Genomic DNA, 12,935 nt, shown 5'->3' with positions numbered 1-12,935 from the left:
ATCCTTTCACATGGGAGGAAGCAACATGGCAAAGGAAGACAAGAGAGATGGGGGAGTAACTGGGGGAACGGTGAAGCGCCTTGTGTGGCTATCAGAGAGGGTGTGGGGAGGCTGGAGGGTGTCTTAGTGGGGGGATCAGAGGGGCAAAGCAGGGACTGACACAAGGACCCGGTACAAGTATTTTAGTCGGGAGATTATCCCAGGAAGCAGGAGTGAGGGAGAGGGAGACAGACAAGAAGGGAAAGCCAATAGAGAGCTCATTATGGATTGATTACCACTGTGAACAATGGGGGCTCATTCCTCTTGGAGACCACTGAGCAACCATGCCTCAGGCCCTCCAAAGACAGGAGCCTGCGGCATTTATTAACCAACTCCCATTTCCACTGGCCATGGGATGCCCCAGAATAACTTCCCCCCATAGAAGCTTTCATCTGGGATGCTTGAGAAAAGCCCTAGGACAGAAAAGTGGAGAGTAGTAGGGTTGGGTGTTTGAGGTGAGACCCCAGCAGCCCTTGGGAACTGTCCACTGCAGCTGCCGCAGAAATCCAAGATGGGCCAAAGGGAGGTGGCACAGAACAGAAAAGGCATCTTCTCTGGGGGTGACTCAGATTGGGGGCCTGAATGGGTGCAGCAAGCAGAAGAAATTCAAGAAATGGGGTTGGACAAGTAGGCTGGGGTCAGAGGATCCATTGTGAAGAGTCTGATATGCCAGGTTACAAAGTTTAAACTTTATTTGCCAGGCTCTGGAGCTTAATAGGTGCTCAACAAATATTTATTGAATGAATAAATGCTAATGACCAGATGCACCTGGGCCAAACCCTTGCAAAGCTACTGAGCTTTAGACTCCAGAAAATTAGCTGTGTGACCTCTAACCTCTTTGATCTTCCATTTCTCTCTCTCTCACTATCTTGACAATAATACCTTCTTTACAGGGTTGTTCGAAATTAGATGAGATCAAAGATGCATGGCCACTAGAAGTGTGGACTCAATAAATGTCAGCCACTCTACCCCTGCCCCCATGATGACCCAAAGCCAAGTAATAAAGCTGAACTATCCACCAGCTAGAGACAATGAAGGTTGCTCCTGGGATCTGTTTACAGATGATGAATGCTGGCATTTCTGGCTATATTGGTCCTCGTGGAAAAAATTAGTGGTATTGGTAACAGCTTTCTTGGACCAAAAGGGAATCATACTGCTGCTTTAATTAAAGGACAGAGTTGAAACTATCCTCCCAGGGAAATTACAAATTCAGAAATTGATGCTTATAGTAACTTACAGGGTTTTTTCCTTTGTGCATTTAAATATACATATGGAAACATCTTCCAATCAATACGCTGTTGACTGGGGTTATCCATGTCTGCTGTGCTGCATTTCTCCCCCATTCTGAAATCTTAACAGAGGCCAAGATCCTTGTGAACTCCGCTTGATGGAATACCCCTGCACTGGCTGGCTGTAGGCATTGGGAGCACCTCAGTCCCTCCCAGGAGACAAAGATGGTGGTGGCCTCTAGGGAGGTAGAGACAGTCTCTTCAAAATACGAAGCAAAGGTGGAAAAGAAAGCAGCTTAAGGGACTAGGTGAAGGACTGAGAAATCACACAAGCTGGGGAATACACAACTAATGTTTTTTAAAACATATCCATTTCTCCATAGCAATTGGGCACAAAGACAAACACAGAGATGAGTCATACCAGTGGCACACCAAATTTAAAAAGAAAAGCAGGAAGGCAGGCAGGCAGGCAGGAAGGAAGGAAGGAAGGAAGGAAGGAAGGAAGGAAAGGAAGAAAAAGAAAAGAGAAAGAAAAAGGAAGAAGGGATATTGGGAAAGTGAGTAAACACAGACTGTCAAGGAAGGAAATTCCAGAGTTGAGAAGTTCTGTGGGAAGCACATCTGCTCCCAGCCCAGAGTGATTCACAACTGGAGCAGCCAAGCAGGAACTGCAAGGTGAGGATTCGGTCATCTGCCTGTTCATTCATTCATTCATTTCATTCAACAATTATCAGCTATCTGTCGGTCACACTCTGCAAGAAGCAGCAAGAATACAAAACTGGAAAAGACACAATCCCTGACCTTGAGAGCAGCTATGAGAAAGGGAAACAAAAGATGTCACTAATAATTGCCATAAAGTGGAACAAGGGCAAAGATAAAGACATGTACAAGATGGAGTGTGACACAAAGAGGAGGGAGAGGGGCCAGAAAAGTTTTCTCATAGGTGGAGCTGGGTCTTAAAGGAGGGTTGGAGTCCCCCAGGCAGCAGGGAGTTGGTAAGGCTAAAGCCTAGGAGAAAGGCAGAGAGGTGGGCAGGGACCAAATTTGGGAGGACCTCCTTTGTCAGTGGAGTCTGGACTCCATCCTGGAGGTTTGCGTCATGAGCCGCTGGAGGGTTTTGTTTGTTTGAAGATTTTGTTTTGTTTTGTTTTTTGATGTGGACCATCTTTAACATCTCCATTGAACTTGACACAATACTGCTTCTGCTCTATGTTTTTGGTGGTTTTTTTTTTTTTTTGGCCGCGAGGCATGTGGGATCCCAGCCCCCCCCCCCACCAGGGATCGAACCCGCACCCCCTGCATCGGAAGGCGAAGCCCCAAACACTGGACCGCCAGGGAAGTCCCTGCCACCGGAGGGTTTTGAACAGAAGCATGACACTATCTCATTTGTGGTTAAGAAATACTTTCTGGTATCTTTCCAATATCCAGCCTTGAGGGATAGGCTGAAAGGGATTGGAAGGTGGGAGAGGGATGGCCTGTTCACATGGTTCAGGTGAGCGGCTAGTGGCAGGGATCTGGAGAGAGAGGTCGCTGAGTTTAGCTCCAGTCCCCAAAGGGCACTGTGGCCAGGAAGAATTTCCAGCTGCCAAGTCACTTAGTCTCTTACAGGATCAATTTCCTCATCCTTAAAACGAAGAAAATGTGAATCACCGACAAGGTCCCCCCTTGCGGAGAGCACGAGACGGTTTATCAGGCCCTCTCTCTGCAGACAGTGGGACCTCACCGAAGACCCTAGAAAAGTGGTGCAGCCAGGTGTGAAGAGGAGGCGAGGCGGAAGCCCTCCATCCGCCCCACCCAGAGTGTCAGGCCAGGCGCCGGTATTCAGCTTTTTTTTTCCTCCCCAGGGGAACTGTTGAGGCCACAAAGAGGAAGCAGAGTGGAGGGTCCTTTTAGACGCCCAGGTGTCTAAGGCCCCTGCCAGTCATGGTTTGATTCCGTCACACCAAGTCACATGGGAGGATCCTCAGCTTTGAAGTCACAGGGGCCTCTAAGCAGAGCCACTTGGAGCTGTCACCCTTGCCTATTTCTCACCCGAAAAGCTCTAGTGAGCAGTGGAGAGAAAGCTTTAAAGGCTCTCAAAAAAAAAAACCCCACCAAAACAGGTTTATCCCCAGCTTTGGATTAAGCAGCTCCGTGATTTTGGACAAGTTAGTTCAAGGCGCTCAATAAATCCCAGCTGAGGACAACCCCGCCGGTCAGCCCTGCAGCACCTGCCCTCGCCGCCGCGCCACATCGCCTTTCCCCCCACCTTTTCCTTCTCGGCCCCAGGCACCGCCCGGACCCTAGACAGGCGAGGCTGCGGAGGGCCGGGCGACCGGAGGTTGGCTGCGGCCCAGGGCGACCCTGCACGCTCCCTCCCCGCCGCTCCCTCCTCCCCGGCCGCGCGGCCCCGCGCTCGGCTGCAGAGAGCCGGCGCGAACTGCGCCGGCGGCGGCGGGAGCGGCGCAGCCCGACAGGCCAGGAAGGTGCGAGCCGGGCCTAAGGCGGCCAGCTTCGAGTATCGCCGGCGCCTCCGGAGTGGGCAGCACCGCAGGCCCGCCCCGCCAGGCCCTTTCGCAGCCTCTCGGCCGCCGGCGCAACCCAGAGCTCGCCCGCGAGGCTCCGCCCCCGCCGCGGCTCTCCAGACACCGGAGCCCGCGGGGCGCAGAGCAAGGCGCGGGGACTGCAGATCGCGGGCTCCGCGCGTCCTGCCCGGGGCGGGCCCTGGGCGCCCAGGCGCCCGCCTCCGCCGCCGCCGCCGGTGGCCGCTGACGTCAGGGAGGCGAAACCCAGAAGAAGAAGAAGAAGAAGAAAAAAGGCACGAGGGCGGAAGGGGAAAAACTTTATTATTTTTTTCTTATTCTCTTCTGGGGCTGAAGTGAAGGGCAGGCCACTGCGCCAGCGCGGAGAGAGCCGAGCGCGACACCAGCCCGCTGCGCGCGGAGGAGCTGGGCCCCGGAGGCCCGAAGGGGCTCCCGGCATGTGGGACCCCCAGGACTTTGAGCGCCACTGGCAGGCCGAGTTCCCTGGGGAGGAGGCGCCCATCATGCGGCTGGACTCGGTGCTGGACATGGAGCGCGAGCTGGAGCGCAGCAAACTCAACCTGAAGTGGCTGCAACAGGTGCTGGCTGAGGAAAAGTTCAAAGTCGTCTACCTGCAGGCGGCCCTGGAGAAGCGGGACCTCGGCTGCGGGCGCCTGGAGGGCGGAGACGGGGACAGCAGGGGGGCCTCGGCTGAGGAGCCGGCCGGGCGGGAGAGGGAGCCGGCGCCGCGCGAGGAGGAGGGCGCAGCGGGCGGCGGCGGAGAGCCCCCGGGCCCCTCGCTCCCCTCCACGGAGGTGGCTGCGAATGCCGAGAGTCCCCCCTACCTGTGCCGGGACCTTCCCACCTGGCCCAGGGCGGCGGGGGCTGGGGGCGCGGTTCGCAGCTTGACCGCCGCCATCCACCAGCAGCTACTGCAGCCTCGCCTCCTCTTCAGGCCCCGGGAGGACTGCGCGCCCCCCGGCCACGATGGCACAGTTCCCAGCGCCCCGGGAGAGGAGCGGTCCGCCCGGACCCGCGCGGGGCGGGGCTCGGAGGAGGACGAGCCGGACGCCTCGGGCGCGGACGATGGGGGCGACAGCAGTGACCACGACTTCGAGATGGTGGATTTGAACGAGAAATTCACCCTCAGCCAGTTGCTCGTGACCCCTTGCCGGCCCGGGACCTGCGATGAGGCGGAAAAGCCAGCGCGGGCGTACAGTTCCCATCGCTGGATGCACCTGATCCTCGGGAGCCGGCGGCAGCCGCGCGGGAGCCGCGACTTGGAGCAGCTAGAGGCAGAGGCCAAGGACGGGCGGGGCTCGCCCCCGGCGGCAGAGGAGCTCCCCCAGCGTAGGACTCGCGAGGCCCTCCCCCCGTGGCGGCGCAAGAGGTTCCTGGGGCTGCCCGAGCGGGACTCGCCCAGCCACAGCTCGCCCGAGAGGGGCAGTGACTGCAGCCACAACAGCTCCGACCACGAGGATGGCTCCTTTGCAGGTAGGCGCACCCCTCTCTAGATCCCCGCCTCTTGTATCCTGGGCCTCGCCTGCTGGCCGCTTCCCCAGCCCTCCCTGGCACACCTCGTTGGTCCTGTTTAACCTCAGGCGCCTGGGCAGAAGGGAGATAAAATTTACCTGTTTACCTTGAAGGCACTTGTGGAACTTAAAAAAAAAAAAAGAGGGTGCAAAGTGATTTCGGCTTGGGCGAGTTTAAGAAAATAAGCATTATGGCGATGGGAGGGGATGAGGGGATGATGCATGCGCTCGACCAGACCAAGGGAGGAATCTTTCACTTCAAGCCTCAGCCTTTCTACTGTATTGCAACATCCCCTCCCTCCCCGCCCCCCCCAACTCATCCTCTGCAAGTCGGTGAGATTCCCTTGCACCACCCACACTGATAGTATCCTTCTCTGCACAAACTCCAGTGGTTCCCATTTCCTCCAGATTCCTTGATGTGGAAGTCTAAATCTTCCACTTAATGTTCTGAACTTATCGCTCATCTTCTCCAGCCTGTACCTTGTGTTCTGGCCAAAATGAAAGAACCTCTCACTGTGGGAAAGGTACATAATAATCCTCACCACCCCCTTCCTTTGCTGACTGTCCCCTTCCTAGGAGGCACCACCTGATCTGTCAGCTTCCTAGGCGCCTAGGAGCCTGAGTGGGAAAGGGAGGGCTTGGAATCATAGAGTTGTTGAGCTGGCCTAGTGCCCAGAGATCATGTCTAGAGCAGTGCCTTCATTGGATAAAGGAGGAAACTGAAGCACAGAAGGATTAAGTACTTGTTGGAGTGAGCTGGGACCTCCACTCGGGCCTCTTGTCATTTTCTTGCTTCTCCTCACATCTGCCCTCTCTTCTGAGGACAGGACCTGGTCTTAGCCATGTTGTGGTGGAATCCCCTTTCGGTGGTCACACAGTGCCTTGCATACAGTAAGTGCTCAATAAATATTTATTGAATAAGTGGATGATTACATTGAATTTTTCTTTTAATTTTATTTATTTATTTTGGGCTGTGTTGGGTCTTCGTTGCTGTGCGCAGGCTTTCTTTTTAGTTGCGGTGAGCAGGCGCTACTCTTCGTTGTGGTGTGCCGGCTTCTCATTGCAGTGGCTTCTCTTGTTGCGGAGCACGGGCTCTAGACGCGCAGGCTTCAGTAGTTGTGGCGCATGGGCTTAGTTGCTCCGCGGCATGTGGGATCTTCCCGGACCAGGACTCGAACCCGTGTCCCCTGCATTGGCAAGCAGATTCTTAACCACTGTGCCACCAGGGAAGCCCGATTGCATTGAATTGAATGTGTCTTCCAGCCACCCAGCTCCCCATAGGTCGGGAGTGGGAAAAGGGCTAAGGAGGAAAGGACAGATAAGGATGTGGGCTGTCCTGTGACTGATCCTTTGCTGCCCCAGGGACTGTCACGGTCTCCTCAGCCATAGGGAAAGCATAAATTGTCATCTGATTGGGTCAAGCTGTGACCAGGAACTTAAGATGCCTTCCTGCTCAGTGAAGGAGGAAAAAAAAGAAATCACTGATGCTGGGATTCTTCCAAAATTTCCATTATTAGATCTTATCTAGGTGAGCTTGCATTTGAATGAAAAAAACTGTCCACTTTGCTAAAAGCACATTTGGAATGGCCATCAAGTCATCTGTTGTGATCAATTACACTTATTCATTAGCAGAGAATGGCTGCTTTTCCCATAGGTAATGCTTTTGCTGCTCATGCTAGTAACATTTTTATGTGCCCCTTTAACTTGGAGTCTGAAGATTTCACTGTAGTGCCAAGTTCCAAATGCCCTCAATGGAGGCTACGCAAGTGGCCCAGAGCTGCTTTATTATTTTTTAAATTAATTAATTAATTTATTTATTTATTTTTGATCGCGTTGGGTCTTTGTTGCTGTACGTGGGCTTTCTCTAGTTGCGGCGAGCGGGGGCTACTCTTCCTTGCAATGTGTGGGCTTCTCACTGCAGTGGCTTCTCTTGTTGCGGAGAACGGCTCTAGGTGTGCGGGCTTCAGTAGTTGTGGCTCGCGGGCTCTAGAGCGCAGGCTCAGTAGTTGTGGCACACGGGCTTAGTTGCTCTGCAACATGTGGGATCTTCCTGGACCAGGGCTCGAACCTATGTCCCCTGCATTGGCAGGCGGATTCTTAACCACTGTGCCACCAGGGAAGTCCCCCAGAGCTGCTTTAGAGCTGGCCCCAATCCCGTCTCCCCCCCAAGACCCACTTCAATCACCCTGCCAGGTGTGCTTGATGCACTGAATTTTCCCCAGGGAGTGATTTTTATTTCTGTGCTCTGTCTCCTCTATTCTTAAGGGCACTCTAGCACATAGAGCACCTTGATTCAAATTAGGAACTAGCATTCCCTCTGGCCTAACAGTTTACAAGAGGTGCTCCCTCTGGGTGGACCAGTGATAAAAAGATTTTCCTTCCTCTGACTGAAGACTCCAGCCGGGGCATATGTCTGGCGCTTGTGGCATTGGCTCACAGTGCCTGGGCTGTTTTTTAGGCCCCATACAGGACCCCCTCTGCAGGGCAGGCTTGTGTAGGGAACCCCTGGAAAGCTGCATGTGGGAGCCCTGCCTCCTGTCTCCCAAATGTCCCCAGTGAGGAAGTGAATGGGGTGGACATGTGTATGCATACATGCATGCAGCATATCCATGCATGCCTATACATGTATACACATGTGCACGTAGTCACATACAAGTGTGCACGTTTGCACAATCTAGGAGGAAGAGCCTCCAGACATATAGGAGGCGCTGGAGTGGAGAGATTAAGGGCCAGGGTTTTCCTGCTGTGGGTGACAGCCCACTGAAATCAGCGTAGAGGGGAGTGAAAGCATCATGAGGCCGTCTCTGGCCACCCTTGGCCTTCCCTGCTTTACTTTTCTCCATAGCACTCACCAAATTACCACCTCAGATGCTACGATTTTGCACGTGGATCTTATTCACTCTGTCTCTCTGGTAAAATGCAAGCTCCTAGAGGGCAAGGATTTTTCTCTCTTTCATCCACTGACATAGCCCCAAAACCTAGAACAGTGTCTAACACATAATAGGTGTTCCATAAATATTTGTTGAATGATATATTTTTTTTAATGGAATAGAATAGAAAACATCAGAGTGCATTGCACATGGTAATGGTGAGTAGTATTCTGTTTTAAAGCTTTGTTTCAGTTCTATATAACTGTGTGAGTGTATACTGGGTCCTGATGTAGAATGTATTTCATGCCGTGGGTTGGGCCAAAATGTTTGAAAATGCTGATAAAGACCGTGGGCTCTGAAGCTAGACTGCTTGTGTGACCTTGGGAGAAGTTATTTGAATTTTCTGTGTTTCAGTTTTCTCATCTGCAAAATGGGACTAATAAATACAGATTACATCGTACCATTGATATGAAGAGTAAATGGGATATTATTTCTAAAGGGCTTTGAACAGGCCCTGGCACATAGTATGCACCCATAGTATTAACTAACTACAACTGTGGGTCATTTTCTTTGAGTTAATGCTTCAAAGCTTCCCACTCCCAGATCATTCTGGATCACAGATGGTTCGGTTTTCTTTTCTTTGCTTTTTTTATTGGGGTATAGTTGTTTTACAATGTTGTGTTAGTTTCTACTGTACAGCGAAGTGAAGTAGAGTTCCCTGTGCTACACAGCAGGTTCTCATTAGTTATCTATTTTATACATATTAGTGTATGTGTGTTAATCCCAATCTCCCAATTCATCCCACCCCCCTTTTCCCCCCTTGGTGTCCATATATTTGTTCTCTATGTCTGTGTCTCTATTTCTGCCTTGCAAACAAGTTCATCTGTACCATTTTTCTAGATTCCACATATATGAGTTAATATACGATATTTGTTTTTCTTTTTCTGACTTACTTCCCTCTGTATGACAGTCTCTAGGTCCATCCACGTCTCTACAAATGACCCCATTTCGTTCCCTTTTATGGCTAAGATTCCATTGTATATATGTACCACAACAGATGGTTTGGTTTTCTATGATGCATGTGTTTTTTCTAGCAAGGCTCTGGCTCTTTCTAGAACCTTCCAGGAGCAGGGCAGGACCCAGGGCAGAGTGGTAATCTTGGCTCATGAGGCTCTCTTGCTGGATTGGCCCTCAAATTGTTTCTCCCTCTCCACCAGCTATCAGGCCCATTATCTCTACTCAGAGAACTTCACCTGATGGGGTTTTATTGCACAATTCAGGCTTTGCCTTCCTCTCAGGGTTTCGAGGAGAGCATGTGAGGCCTCACATAAAAAGGCCCAAAGGCAGAGGTTCTCCCCTCCTTGGAAAAGGCCCGTTTTCTCTTAGCTAAGGGGCAGATCCCCATACCAGGACACACTTGGGTTTGTTCTACACGTAGTAGGCAAATCAGGGTTTAAGTCAGTTAGAATGCCAGTTCTTTTAGTATCTTCCCTTCAGCACCTTGCAGGCTTGGTCGGTACCAAGAAAGACTAGGCCACATTGGCATGGATGCGGGTGGTAATGTGAATGGGGTGGGGTGGGGGTCGCAGAGCTAGAATCAGCCGTGTTGGGTCATGTGTGCTTTGAAGACAGACTTGTGTGTGTGCCCAGGCTCTGCTCCGCAGCAGGTGTGAGGCCATGGACAAGCCACTGGCCTTTCTGCACCTCAGTCTCTATTAACAGAAATAACAAGAATAGCTAATCTTCCTGGGGGCTTACTTTCTGCCCACTCCTGTTCTAAGCATTTTACACATATTAACTCATTTATACCTACCACACAACAGCTTCATAAGACAGGCACTATTATTATTTCCATTTTACATATGATAAGCATGAGGCTCAGAGAGCTTAAATAACCCTGCCCAAGGTTACCCAGCTTGTAAGTGGCACTTGGGATTTGAATCTAGGCAGTCTGACTCCCAAGTCCGTGCTTTTAAACAGCAAACTATACTGCCTCAAACAATAGCACCTACTTCCCAGGGTAGTTATGAAAATTACCTAAAATAAAATACTTAAAGAGTTTACTTTTTACACACAGTGACCATTAAGTGCATATGTGTGTATGTGTAATGTGTATGCATTATTACTATTTTCTTTATCACTAAAGTCCCCAGTAGACCCCAGTTCATCTGCTGCTGAGGTCAACCATGAGGGCTGCCACCTGCCCATGGGGCTCCTGCGTGGACTTGGCCTCACAGGTGAGCAGACCACCTGCTGGATTTTAGATCTCCCCTCCTCAGCTGGGAGCTCTTGGGGAGACACAACTGCACACCCACATGTGGAGGTCTTGGTATTTTTGCTTTCATGTTGGCATGCTTCTGTGCCAACCCTGCCAAAGAGGTTGGGTAACATGTCCTTCTAGGAGTTTACATATCCCTCCTGTAGCCTGTGGCATCCCCTATGCCACACATGGACCAAAGTGCACTCGTCCAGCAAAAGCCCAAGTCAGGCATCCTTTTGACTGGCAGCAGCTATTCATCTGGTATTCTGATGTAGTTCAGATGACAAAGTAAATATCATTAGTATTTTAAATTTGTAGCATTTTCTCCTTGCATTAAACTTTGCTTAGTGGAGGATGAACAGTCATTTTTGCCAGCCCTTGGAAATCCTTCATTCATTCACTTGTCCATTCCACTCGACAAGGATTTATGCAGGTCTTACTTTGTGCCGGGTCTGTGTTAAGGGTCAAGATGGCAAAAGTCGGTGACCTGCCCTCAAGGTTCTCACTGGCTTTTTTGCTTCCGGGGTGGAAACCAAAGGCTTTTAGATAAACAACTTTCCAGCAGGTAACTTGTTAAATCCTGAAATGAGTGACTAAGTAAGGACTGCCATTTAGAACCTCAGTGACATGCAAGAGCCAGAAGAAGAAAGGATCTTAGATTTGGTCTAAGGATCTTCCTGGCCCTCTCCAGACAGATGAGGACCCTGGAGCCCTAAAAGTAACCTCAGGGTCACATGCTCATGACCCTCAAGGCAGGGTCTAGGAGCCAGATCTAGGCTCTTTCCATTGCATCCTATGGCCTTTTCTTTCTTGGAATTTTAAGCAGAGAAAACTTAAGATGTGAGTCCTGTCAAACAGCAGTCCCCAACCTTTTTGGCACTAGGGACTGTTTTCGTGGAAGACAATTTTTCCAAGGACCAGGGCAGGGGGATGGTTTCGGGATGATTCAAGCGCATTACATTTGTCATGCACTTTATTTCTATTATTATTACATCAGCTCTACCTCAGATCATCAGGCATTAGATCCCGGGGGTTGGGGACCCCTGCTGTCAAAATCATAGTAACAAGAGCAGCAGACTGTCTCATTTAGCCTCATTTAGTGGGTGGAAGTTATTTGTCCCACTCTATAGGTGAATATGCCGAGGCTGGGAGAGGTGAGGACATTTACCCAGCATCAAACAGCTCGTGGTGGAGTCAGCATTGGAACTTGGGTCAGGCTTACAAAGCTGACACTCTTTAACTTCCAGCATGTAAGGCTGTCCTGGACCAGCAGTAGAATTCCAGATTTCTCTACTACTTGGGAGGCCCTGGCATCTGATTCTCCCAGGCTGCCAATGGAGTCTTTTTAATCTTCATGGGAAATGCATTTCCTACTAGGCACTTATGTTACCTAGTTCATTTGGAACCTGATGGGTTTTTTTCCCCTTCCCATTAGTGACTAATGGGAGTTTTGCTCCAGGAAGAATTCCTTGTGTTCATTGGATGTGTCTGAATATCTTAAGTCAAAGTATTGAATTTTCAGCCTTAGCTGTGAGGGAGTAATTTTTTTCCCATTCCCTGTTGTGGCGAGATATTAAAAAACTATTTGAGACAACGTGAGCTGGTGGTTGGCTACGATTTGTCTGTAGCCAGAGCTGACATGGCCTTACTGTTTGCTTGGTTCTTTAATGCGTGCTACGCCCCACTCCTCCCCCCCCCACCATCTTAGCAACGTCTACACCTCATGAACATCATTCGGCCAGGGGTTGTGGGTGGGTTTGTTAACAATGTCTTCCTGCTCTACAAGAGGTAAATGTAACCAAGCCTGAAAACTTTTCTATTCCTCTCATCTGTTTTTCTTCTGGTGAGGAGACTATTCACAAAGCAATTGGCTCTGTGTTTGACTCTGAATCTTTGTGTGTGTGTGTGTGTGTTTTTAATAGATTTTTATTTATTTATTTTTGGCTGCGTTGGGTCTTTGTTGCTGTGCGCAGGCTTTCTCTAGTTGCAGCAAGTGGGGGCTGCTCTTCGTTGCAGTGTGAGGGCTTCTCATTGCGGTGGCTGCTCTTGCTGCAGAGCACGGGCTCTAGGCGCACGGGCTTCAGTAGTTGTGGCTCGTGGGCTCTAGAGCACAGGTTCAGTAGTTGCGATGCACGGGCTTAGTTGCTTTGCCACATGTGGGATCTTCCTGGACCAGGGATCAAACCCATGTCCCCTGCATTGGCAGGAGGATTCTTACCCACTGCACCACCAGGGAGGTCCCCCATACTTTTTCTTAGCTTTGAAAGAATGGTACAAACACTTTCTGCATCTGAAAAACGGGCTGGATGTTACCCAGCTTGCAGGGTTGTGAGGCTTACCTTGGACAAGTTACTGACTCTCTCTAAGCCCCAGTTCCTTGTCTGCCAAATAGGGGTGATAATGATAGGACTGTGTCATAGATTTGTCATGAAGCTTCAGTGAGATAATGTGTATAGGGTGCATAGCACACAGCAGAGCACGTAAGTGTTTAATAAATCTTAGAT

At 50.6% G+C, this 12,935-nt stretch overlaps 1 protein-coding gene across 1 annotated transcript in view; it reads left to right on the top strand.

Moving 5' to 3' along the window:
* The first annotated feature begins 4,212 nt into the window (after positions 1-4,212).
* The window catches only part of ABR (ABR activator of RhoGEF and GTPase), a 178,630-nt gene continuing 169,907 nt past the window's right edge, over positions 4,213-12,935 (top strand). The window contains exon 1 of the mRNA XM_061176121.1: positions 4,213-5,263. Within this exon, the coding sequence (XP_061032104.1) occupies positions 4,228-5,263 (1,036 nt within the window). The 5' untranslated portion in view covers positions 4,213-4,227. The remainder of the gene's footprint in view (positions 5,264-12,935) is intronic.

Source organism: Eubalaena glacialis, chromosome 19 (genome assembly GCF_028564815.1).
Source record: "Eubalaena glacialis isolate mEubGla1 chromosome 19, mEubGla1.1.hap2.+ XY, whole genome shotgun sequence".
Classification (NCBI taxonomy): Eukaryota; Metazoa; Chordata; class Mammalia; order Artiodactyla; family Balaenidae; genus Eubalaena; species Eubalaena glacialis.
This window is presented reverse-complemented; position numbering and strand designations above follow the sequence as displayed.